We start from the raw sequence: 12,002 nt of genomic DNA, 5'->3' as shown, positions 1-12,002 counted from the left end.
CATTTTGAATGTAACTGGTAAGTTGTGGTACACTACCAGATACTTTGTTCGGTATTACATACAGTAGCGTACAGCCCTACACTCCCTACAGCAGCATCTGAATTAAAACTAAAGTAATGGCTGTGTTGCTGTAGTCTTTCATTGAATAGCAGAACATGTTTATCATTGTATTGTTTATCCTTCTCAGTCAAACCCAAGCACACTACTTTATTTGAAGCAAGTCATGATTTAGATTTTGAGGTGTTTTGTCTCTTGAATAATTCTGTCATTCCTCACGTGCCTCCTCATACTGTAGATGTAAGAGTTGTCATATGAACTCAAAGTACAACGTTAAGAGATCGAATGGCCTGGGAAGTGATTAGTTGTGGCTGTGGCAGAAAGGCTGTGGTTATTATCCTCTTCACAGTATCCTCTGACTGAGTTTGACCCTTTTTGACTCGTTTATAGTCTCCAGGGTGCTGTTAGTTGCCTTCCCATTATAGCAGCAAAACTGCATACAGTCTGGCTTGACTGACTGAACACACACACACACACACACACACACACACACACACACACACACACACACACACACACTTGTAACTCTTGAACAGTTTTGTCTGCCTTCTCGGATGACTCTTGTCTCTCGTTTCATGTTTCAAGAACACACTACCTGACTTGCATTGAGAACTGCTGACTGTAGTGCTTCATATGAATGGGGGGGGGTCTATTGCGTAAGCTCTGTATACTTCGTTACTGGTATACTTTTGCTACTTGATTTGCTATCTTGTCTAATTTGCCAGGTTTGAGATCTTGTGGCTGACACTGTGCCAGCTCCACAATGAGTTTGAGATAGAGGTGAGTGCCAGAGTGGGTTTGTGTGTACATGTGTGTGAACATTTGTAAGTAAAGCCCTAATCTTTTTAACCTGTCAAACCCTACTGATTTGACCACCATCCTCAAGGGCTCTATACTAGGCCCCCTCCTTTATTTCCCTTCTATACAAAATATCTTCGCTAACTGTTGGATGCCTTTGTTATCATGACATTGTTCTCCTGTTCACCTGTTGCATTTCTGAAGTTCCTTCCCATCTACACACCCTCTGAGGAAGAGAAAATTAATCCTGCTCTCTTTGCCAACAATGTCAGGCGCATCATGGCCAAGTAAGTGGTACCTTAAAGTGACACTAACATTAAATTGTTCATAATAAGCAAATTATGTCTAACAGGGCTGTTACAGAAGTCTTCCATACAATGTTCTTTAATGACTTGTGATGATTTAGGGCTAGATTTTGAAGGTGCGTTTTACCTATTACAGTAATATGAGCTGGGGGCGTGAGGTATGTCATATTGCAATTTTAAGCATGTTAAGAAGCGCTTTCGACACCCCGTGGAGTGCGCAAAACGGCCTTGAATTAGTCATGGGAGTGTTTAAGGCGTGTTTGAGAGTTACCCAATCAACATGTCCGTACTATTTTCTTTACCAGTCAGCTGATGTCACATACGGAATGCGCACTTTGGGGATCGTTATTATTACATTTCTTCAGGCTGGCACCATAGAAGACATGACATATGACTTTGTCACATTTGGGTTAATTATTCCTATTGCACTGCATGCTGTCACCTTTATGCCTCAAAATAAGTTGTTTCTATTGAGAAACACCAGTAAAATTATATTTTAATTTAAATTATAATTATATTATATTTGAAATGAGTAATGAGTTGAATGCGTGGTGCGTATGCCCGTGATGGTATGGTCTTCGCTCGTAGCATTTTATTGAAGAAGACTTGGATCGAGTGTGATACAGCGTATGAAAGCAAACCTCTCAAGGATTATGGAGATGTTTTTATTTATTTTTAAGGTTGAGAAATGAAATAATTATGGTCGTTTCTAATCTCAACCTTTCAAAAAGAATGGATGCGTCTTTTGCTGGCTGTTGCCATGTCTCATAGAAACAAGTAAATAGGTCTATAAAAATAATCCCAAAATAAGCGCATATAACAGGGGTCTGTAACCTATTTTAAATGAAGTGCCATGTTTTTATTTTCTAGATAGTGAGTCTGCTATATCCAGATTAATTTTAATGACACCACATTAAAATAAAAAACATATTTTGATTGTCCACAAATATAAAGTCCTTCCATCTTTTTAAATATTTTCTTGCACATTGTTATAATGATCATTATATATCCGCCTGCAGTCAGAGTTCATAGTTTTAATGAATGAATGTGATTCATTGTGAGCTGGTAGATCTGCTATTTTCAAAAGTAACATTTTAATTACATTTTTGTATTAGCCGTCCTTAAGTTGGGCAAATGCATTAATCTGGGGATCCTTGACATGTGAATGTGCTGTGTGAGGATCACTGGTTTAAACAACATTAGGAGAAACCTTTAGAAACAAGAAAAGCAACCACAACTACCAATATTTACAAGCAACTTTACAGAAAAAGAAGCCGCTTATAATAAACAGACTTGTCAACACTCCAGCAGCGTCCCAGAGCCGCTCAAGTGTAAAATCAAACAGTGCTTTAAATTCTTTTTGCGTTTATGAGGTGCCTAGACCCACGTCTAATCGTTATGCGCAGGTCAAGGGGCTTAATAGCAAATTGCGCAAAGCGAAAATAATTAACATATGGACACTCCCACAATGCTAAAATATTCAGCAACGTCGTATTCCATATGTGTGTGCGTTCAACACGGGACGATAAGGCTTTCATAATACGATTGTGCGCAGAGCGAGGCCAATTTATGTATTACCACATGGTAAAACGCACCTTCAAAATCCAGCCCATAAACTCTTAAAGTGCAAACACAAAAAAACAGTTTTTGCTACATATTTTATCCAAAACTCACACAAATCATCATTCAGATTTTTCATATTTCATTCCCATTGTTCATGATTGCTTTCCAATGTTTGCGTGAGGGGCCCAAAAATTGCAAACATCATGAATGCAGTGTTCGATCGACACATTTTTGTCCCATATTTTACCAAACACTGACGTTCAGGTGTCAGTGTTTGTTGCAGAAATGTGATTCAATGAGCATCAAACAATTTTTATACCCAATACTGTTTTCCTGTAATTGCCATAAAAATACACTATCATAGAAGGTCCTGGGTTGGATTCCCGTTCGGGACGCTGTGGGTGCTGGCGGCGTGTTTCCTCCTCCTCATCAGTGCCCATACCCGAGGCGGGGTTAGCGAAAGTGGAGTTTGCATGTTCTCCCCGTGTCCCCTAGGGCCTAGGGTAGGTAGGTACCCTTACAAAAAACATGCAGTAATCCTGGTCTTTAAACTGCCTCCCCCTGGCCAGCCTGGGCGCCTGATGGAGGGGAAAGGAACTGGTTGGAATAACATGTTCCTTCCATGCGCTACGTCCAACTAGGGAAACCCCCCCTGTCAGGTTTAAAGGAGCAACTTGGACACTCAGTCATGAAGGAAGCATGAGTTCAAGTCTGTTGCTCTCCCCATGTCGGGGGCTAGGTTGGTGGAGGGTGTGTAGAGCCCAGGATCACATTAGATAATTGACACAGGGGTGAAAAATGGGTTACAATATCGTGGGATAAATAAATTAAAAAAAATACACTATCACGAACGCAACATCCAATCAATTACAAATACTAGCCCTTACCTGTTGTGAGATATTTTCCCCCGTGGCCGCGGGGCTACTGCGCCCGGGCGCATTTTTTATTCACTAATAAATTCATTATTAATCATGAATGTGTCAAATCGAAAAAAGGGCTCCTTTAATACCTCCATATTCATATGGTCAATGCCTGTGTGAAAAGGAGTGATTGGTGCAGGCAATGATGAGATAAGGCGGTGTTTCTGACAGACAGACAGACAGACATTGTTAGAATTATAGTATGATTGGTCTCTATAGATTACACCCTCAAAATTGTGTTTTCTTCTGCCCATAGGGGGTGGCAGAAATACCAAAACTTCAACTGTATGTCGTAGAAACGCCCCCTGTACTTGAGCTCATGCTATACTAACAATTATAACTTAAAAGCTACTAGTTGCAATAAAAATAATTGCAGTTTCTCAAGTCTTCTCGGTTTTGCAGGTGAAACAATTACTGAAATACTTAAATTTGATTGTGTACCAGTTTACTATGGGAAAGTGCCATGAATAGCCATTGCGTCAAATTATTTTATAACTGAAATAACTGCTAATGTTTGTTCAATGAGACTCCAGCTATTATTTTATCCCTTTCCCAACAGAAATGAAAAAGCTTGGCAGCATCAAATGATCTATAGCACGTTCGCTTTCATTTCATAAATAATTTAATCTGAGCTCTTCTCTCTCAGGCTACTGGTATCATAATGCAACCACTTTGACTTCATTACTGTAGTTGAGCCAAACGAACAGCATGATGCTGCTCCAATCAATCGTGCAATACCCCTGCGGCCCACCGGTGGGCCCCGGCCCACAGGTTGAGAACCACTGTCTTAAAGCATGTACTGTATGGTGTGCACTGCACATACAGTACTACTACTACTGTAGTAGTCATTGTCTACTCTGTGCTGTCTTCCAGAGCTCTGGGGGTCCCCATCACTGACTGCTCATTTGAGGACTGCCAGCTGGCCATGGCAGAGGGCCCACTCAGACTTCCAGTGGACACCTGTCTCTTAGAGTTTGCCAAGCTTGTAAGAAGGCTGGGGTGAGTCCCTTGAACCTCCTTAAGCATTATTCCCACACTAATGTAAGATACATACATACATTGTTTTTATTTTAAATCATTTTGGGACACCCCAAAAGAATTTGGCCACCCCCCCTGAGGGGTTGCGACCCACGGGTTGAGAACCCCTGTTTTAGCGAATGCCACAGTACTGAATTATACAATGATGAGTTGAAACCATGTCACGTAACAAAGTGCAGTGTAGTATGATATACAGTATATCCAGGGACTTTGAGTACTTAATTATTAATTATTTGCTGCACAATGATGCACAGCATCAGTCATCTCTCTCTCTCTCTCTTTCTCTCTCTCTCTCGCTATCTCTCTCACTCAAGGCCTCAAAAAGCCTCCTTACTAATCTCTCTCAAAACAATTTCATTTCAAAGGGGCTTTATTAGCATGGGAAACATGTTAAAGGGATTGTGACATTAATTTTTTTTTTTGTGATCTCAATTACACCCAAAAAACCTGAACTTTTAACATTCAGTAGATTTTCTGGGGTTTTCGGGTTTTCTGAGCTCAATTACACACACACACATAAGCCCGACACACACCGGCTGCGTCCCCCACGCGGCGCCGCGCGGCGCACACAGCCGCCTCCATTATTTTCAATGAACCTAACGCACACCGGCTCCGTCCGCCGCGCGGAGCCGCGCCGCGCGGAGCCGCGCCGCCCGGCGCGCCGATAGAACACGGTTCTATTTTCCAGGCGGCGCCGCGCGGCAACGCGCCGCAGACGGTCGCAGCCGGTGTGTGGTGGGCTATACACAGACACGACACAAGCATGTTTGATTGGTAACATTGAAGGAAACATTACAAGTGGGATGTAATGTAACATAATAGAAACATTTGCATTACTGAGGCGGCAGTGGGAACTCTATGCAACCTGTAAACTGTAAACAAGCATAGTTTACGTCTAGGGATGATCAGCAGTGTGTCGGAGTGGGTCTACTAACTAACTACAGTACACGGTCTTCATTCTCCTCATTGCTTTTGGATGATGGAATGGCATCACAGTCTACCAAACCAGAGTACCCGCCAGGTATTAACTTCTAAATATTTTGTTCTCCTCTGTGGCAGTTTGAAACCACAAAACACAGAGAAGGTTCTGCAGGATTATGGGAACAGAGCCAGGAAGCTAGAGGGAGAGAAACTGAGCTTAGAGGACTTTGCTCAGTATTTGGATGTGCCCGTCTCAGACCTGCTGCGAGACCTGTTCTCTCTCTTTGACGAGGTCAGGACTAAGTGTTTATTATTATTATTATTATTATTATTATTATGTATTTATTATTATATTAATGTTATTAGTATTAGTTGCATTAGTACTATTAGTATTTAGTTTATTTAACTGAAAGCAATTGATTTCACAGAATACACTGTACACGAATCACTCCCATGCACTCGCAAATCAAAAACGAAAGGGGATAAATGAGACCGATCTAACCCACGGTTCCTGTTATATTAATTATGTTGGTGTGGTTCCAATACAGCCACCATAGCGTAGTGTCAAATAAAAGGAAGGTCTTAGTAAATCAAAATTACATCCACTCAATTCTACCAAAGAAAAATGGAGCAGAAAGGGAAAATAATTGACCCCATCTGCTCGATTCTCATGCCTATTTTTATTTTCCAGTATGAAGACAACTCCATGGATATCAGAGAATATGTGATTGCCTTATCTGTTGTATGCAGACCTGCAAAAACTCTGGACACGATGAGATTGGCCTTTAAGGTACGTTGTGTTCCAGGCTTCATGCTTATCTAGCCGGCACGTGGGAATAACTTTTTTCCATGCTTGCTTACAGGATCATCATATAATTTCCAACAATTAAATGTCATTCAGTCCAGACTGTCTACAACATTCAAATCATACATTCAAATCATAATGGAAGATTGATAAATTGAAGCACATCTAAAGGTGGCCTTACACTAGCCGATTTTTTTCAATCTGAAATCTGATAGCACCACACACTACAGGATAATCTGATAGCACCACACACTACAGGATAATCTGATAGCACCACACACTACAGGATAATCTGATAGCACCACACACTACAGGATAATCTGATAGCACCACACACTACAGGATAATCTGATAGCACCACACACTACAGGATAATCTGATAGCACCACACACTACAGGATAATCTGATAGCACCACACACTACAGGATAATCTGATAGCACCACACACTACAGGATAATCTGATAGCACCACACACTACAGGATAATCTGATAGCACCACACACTACAGGATAATCTGATAGCACCACACACTACAGGATAATCTGATAGCACCACACACTACAGGATAATCTGATAGCACCACACACTACAGGATAATCTGATAGCACCACACACTACAGGATAATCTGATAGCACCACACACTACAGGATAATCTGATAGCACCACACACTACAGGATAATCTGATAGCACCACACACTACAGGATAATCTGATAGCACCACACACTACAGGATAATCTGATAGCACCACACACTACAGGATAATCTGATAGCACCACACACTACAGGATAATCTGATAGCACCACACACTACAGGATAATCTGATAGCACCACACACTACAGGATAATCTGATAGCACCACACACTACAGGATAATCTGATAGCACCACACACTACAGGATAATCTGATAGCACCACACACTACAGGATAATCTGATAGCACCACACACTACAGGATAATCTGATAGCACCACACACTACAGGATAATCTGATAGCACCACACACTACAGGATAATCGGAGTGGGGAAGCGCAAATATCAAACATTCTTGATGTTGATCAGGCCAATCACGATTGCGCTTTGAGTGGCCCTGATCGATTGAGTCGGGCACACCCCGAGCGTCAATAATGCCCGATTATCGGCTAGTGTAGTGCCACCTTTATTGTAAATGTTTTATGTTTATTGCCTGGCAGTGGCACACTTAGCCACATGCAACATCCCTATTCCTGGCATGTCATAATAGACGAACACATATGGCAAAAAGATGTACACATTGACAAACAATAGCATACAAGCTCGCAATGCTTATATGCACATTATGCAGATCTGCTCATTTTAGTGAAGAGTCTTTGTGAGGCAAATAATTAGGTGACCAAGAACAGATCCCTGCGGGTCAGTCAATTATGGATCTAGTGCAAATGATAAAATTAGCAACAGGTGCATACTATTCTAATAGTTGTTACTACAAGCTTAGATTGAAGTTAATTCATGGTTTATAAAGAAACTGCAGGCTTTTGCTCTTGTCATGGACACCACTCAGAGACAGATTATCCCATAAGGTTTACATGATGGTTCTTTGTTTGTATTTGTTCAATAATATTTCATTTCATTTTCTTCATTGGCAATCTAACAAAACAAAAGAATGGCACCAGCTGTTCCAAAGCAGCAACTATTTGTTTGTTTACTTATACATTCATTAATTTGGGGAATACACAAGAAGGAAATGACTTGGTTATTGCCACACACACTGTGGGCCTGTACAGAATATATGCTTGTTTATCTGACAGCAACTCTTTTGTTGTACACCTGGCGGGAAATCTCACAAATGCATATTTTCATCCATAATGTATCCAGATGTTTGAGGCAGAGGAGGATGGAGCCATCACAGAGACGGAGCTGGCCATCATCCTAAAGACAGCGTTGGGAGTGGCCAACCTCAGTGTGTCACACCTGTTTAGTGCCATTGACGTGGAAGACACGGGCAAGATCACATATGGTAATTATTATCATATATTGATGCTTCCCAGGACAATTTGCATATTCATGTATTATTCTTTACTTGTTTTAACACTTTCAATAACATATCTACAATCTCATCACCATGTGACACCGCCATATGATGAAGTATAAAATATGGCTTAAGTTACACATTCAGATACAAAATCCCCACTTAAAGCCATTGCACCACTGCATTTAAATGGGCAGTTAATTCTAAGACATAATCACTGACTGTGTTTCAGACATAAAAAAAGAGGAAAAAGCTCTGCATATCTCAATCATTAAGTCTTTATCCTTCGCACATAATTCCTTAATTATCCAAGACAGTCTTCAACAATTGAATATCACAACCTTCATTTTGCATGACCAAATCTCATTGAATGGGTTTTGTATAATTTATACAATGAGACACATGTACGGTGTACACTGAAGGAAGATTGTGTTATTTTAATTTGTCACGTTTGTCTCCATTGTAGTTGTCTCTAAGATGTTTAATCTTTAAAACTGTACCATCATTTTTCTTTTAGAGTTTCCATTATGGAAATGTATCCTCCCCACACATTTATGTGTGTTGTCACTGCTGTTGTATCCTACTGGCTCACCTGCCAGTGAGGAGCTGCTGTTGTATGTTGTATCCTACTGGCTCACCTGCCAGTGAGGAGCTGCTGTTGTATGTTGTATCCTACTGGCTCACCTTCCAGTGAGGAGCTGCTGTTGTATGTTGTATCCTACTGGCTCACCTGCCAGTGAGGAGCTGCTGTTGTATGTTGTATCCTACTGGCTCACCTGCCAGTGAGGAGCTGCTGTTGTATGTTGTATCCTACTGGCTCACCTGCCAGTGAGGAGCTGCTGTTGTATGTTGTATCCTACTGGCTCACCTTCCAGTGAGGAGCTGCTGTTGTATCCTACTGGCTCACCTGCCAGTGAGGAGCTCCCACCGGGTGGACGTTCAGCTCTCGTCCTACTCCCCCCGCCCAACACTCCATTCTGACAGGTGCCGCCCCAGCCCGTATGAGAATGTGCATTCTACAACAGGTCGTTTCGAGGAAGCAATCTGATTGGTTGAAACGGTTTCTAGCCGTGGATCAAACCAGCACTGTTCACCACCTAATCAAAACAAAGAATTCAGCCGCTCTGTTCTCCCAGAGCGCTAGCAAACTCGTGGCTAGGCTAGCTAGTTTCTTGGGACATTTGTGGTCGTAGTGACTACATCTGTCATTAAACATATATATTTTTTCAGCGATTTTCTTAGTTTTAAGGGTAACTGTTGTAGAATTGCAATATTACACTCGAGGGTGTTGTTTAACGTGATTATTGCCACTTCAGTGATGCTTGCGGAACTCTACTTCGTCTCGTTCCTGACCGCATCACTGTCGTGGCAATAATCCCATTAAACAACACCCTCTCGTGTAATATTGCTTAAGTCACAAATATCACCCTCCCTGCCCAGCTTCATTCCCCCAACACGGGCCAATTGTGTTTGTGTAGACACTCGACAAAGCCAGATGTACTGTACCCCGGCACCTGAGCGCCCCATCATTTTTCTTTTACATGAAGGAAAATTAGATTCTGCAACAAAAATAAATACAAAATAAAATAATAACTAATTAATACTTGAAGGAAAATCCTTCAAGTATTTTTCCTTAAATACTTGAAGAAAAAGAAGAAAATAAAAAGTTTCCACTAATCATAGACTAAATCTAAAGTGACTCCCATCTCGTACATCTTCTAAAATGTCTCCTAGGTCTTAATTACTGTTCCGGATTTTCCATTTGAATGGAGTTCTTGCTTGGGAAATAATAATGTTAATATAATTTGCTTGGGAAATAATAATGTTAATATAATTCACATCAATAAAAGTACTTTGATGTTCCATGTGGCCAAGCTCGGGGTGGTATATTCACTGTCAGTTCATTTTATCACACCCCAGTCACCAGTCATTCATCATCTCTCCAGTGTCTTTTATTAAGTGCGAGACAGTCAAGTCATCATTGAGAGCTGTGTCGTCAATGATAACAGTGGCCCTTCAGCAATGCCAGTTTCTCTGAGAATGATGTAATCGTCTAACGTTTTCCTCTTTGTGTCTGGCGCCCTCTTGTGGTGTTGCTGCAGAAAGTTTCAGAAGCTTTGTGGAGCAGCACCCAGACTTCGCTGAGGAGCACCTGTATACAGACAATGCAGTCCTCCATAACTGCCACCACCGTGGACACCAGGTCAAACCCAGCCTCCCTGTCACCAACAACAAAGTCACTGCCACTCCCAAAACAGCCAACGGTATCTGCCCTGACTTCAGCCCTAAAGACCATTACAGCACAATAGACAGACTTAAAAAACACACCTAATAGTTTATAGGGGGGTCCTCACCTCTCCTGGTGAGAGAGTGGAGGAATGTGTGTGTGGCTAGTAAGCTGTATTTGAGTGATTAGCCAAAACTACGAAAATGAAGACATTCACCCCCTTTTTTATTATCTTTTCCAGAACATTTTCTGGGGTTATTTTTTGTCTGATAAGAGTTTATTTTCTTTTAGATTATTTTTGTTTAAGTTGTTCTTGGTGGAAGAACGTCTAAATGCCAAACGGTGGCAGTTTCAGATACAATGCTTGAATACTTGAAGGGCAAGCACTCAAAAATTCCTGATTTTCCTGGGGTATATTTTTCAACATGGTACTTGACTGTGCATGTTTTCACAATGAGGGAAGCAAGCAGGCCCTTTATGTAAAGGAAACTAGTTTTTAGTGAAATCAGTGGGTTTTATTTTTTAACTTATTTTATTTCTTCTTTTTAATGGTAGCTGCCTTTTTGAACTGAAATGCGTTACTTAAATGCATGGGCTCATATGTGTCTGAGCAGTATAGCGGATGTCTGTAGGAGAAAGACCACAGAGGACCAGTGACAAATGTTTTAACCACTTGAAGTGTTAAACTTTAACGGTTAAACTCGAGGTGCTCACACAGTGTTTTTAGAGAGGTGGTTATAATCAATATGAGTCTGTTATAAATTATACTATATTATATACATTATATATACTGTGTGTGTGTGTGTGTGTGTGTGTGTGTGTGTGTGTGCGTGTGTGTGTGTGTGTGTGTGTGTGTGTGTGTATATATACATACTGTGTGTGTGTGTGTGTGTGTGTGTGTGTGTGTGTGTGTGTGTGTGTGTGTGTGTGTGTGTACATGTATGTATATGTATATACATATATATTCATTTAGCTCAGGGTTCAGTAACAAAAACAATTTAAACTTGTATGATGTCGTCATTTTTCACATTTCACTGGGCTGCTCCTGTGTGCATGAGTTATCATTCGACACGCAAACAATCCTCACCAAGGCTTTTCTTTCTAATAAGATATGCAGAGCTTTCCCCTCTTTTTTATGTCTGAAACTTTAATGGACATGGACCAAAAACACAGTCAGTGAATATGTCTTTTAGATTTTACTGCCCATTTCAATTCAGTGGTGCAATGGCTTTAAGTAGGGAAATGTGATTTTGTATCAGAATGTGTAACTTTTGGTATCAAACCATGCTCACTTTTGTCACTCACTCTGGTCAATGATCATTCCAAAGACCATGCTGTATTACTTTACAATCTGCAT

At 40.9% G+C, this 12,002-nt stretch overlaps 1 protein-coding gene across 1 annotated transcript in view; it reads left to right on the top strand.

Moving 5' to 3' along the window:
• Positions 1-11,467, top strand: part of LOC308318192 (lysophosphatidylcholine acyltransferase 1) — a 32,952-nt gene extending 21,485 nt beyond the window's left edge. The window contains exons 8-14 of the mRNA XM_080767634.1: positions 783-837; positions 1,060-1,142; positions 4,517-4,642; positions 5,741-5,894; positions 6,294-6,392; positions 8,265-8,406; positions 10,521-11,467. Of these exons, the coding sequence (XP_080623760.1) occupies positions 783-837; positions 1,060-1,142; positions 4,517-4,642; positions 5,741-5,894; positions 6,294-6,392; positions 8,265-8,406; positions 10,521-10,750 (889 nt within the window). The 3' untranslated portion in view covers positions 10,751-11,467. The remainder of the gene's footprint in view (positions 1-782; positions 838-1,059; positions 1,143-4,516; positions 4,643-5,740; positions 5,895-6,293; positions 6,393-8,264; positions 8,407-10,520) is intronic.
• The last annotated feature ends 535 nt before the right edge of the window (positions 11,468-12,002 follow it).

The sequence above is a fragment of the Protomyctophum bolini genome, assembly GCF_963924005.1.
Source record: "Protomyctophum bolini genome assembly, chromosome: 7".
Taxonomy (NCBI): Eukaryota; Metazoa; Chordata; class Actinopteri; order Myctophiformes; family Myctophidae; genus Protomyctophum; species Protomyctophum bolini.
Note: the sequence above shows the minus strand (reverse complement) of the source record. Positions and strands in the feature narration are given on the sequence as shown.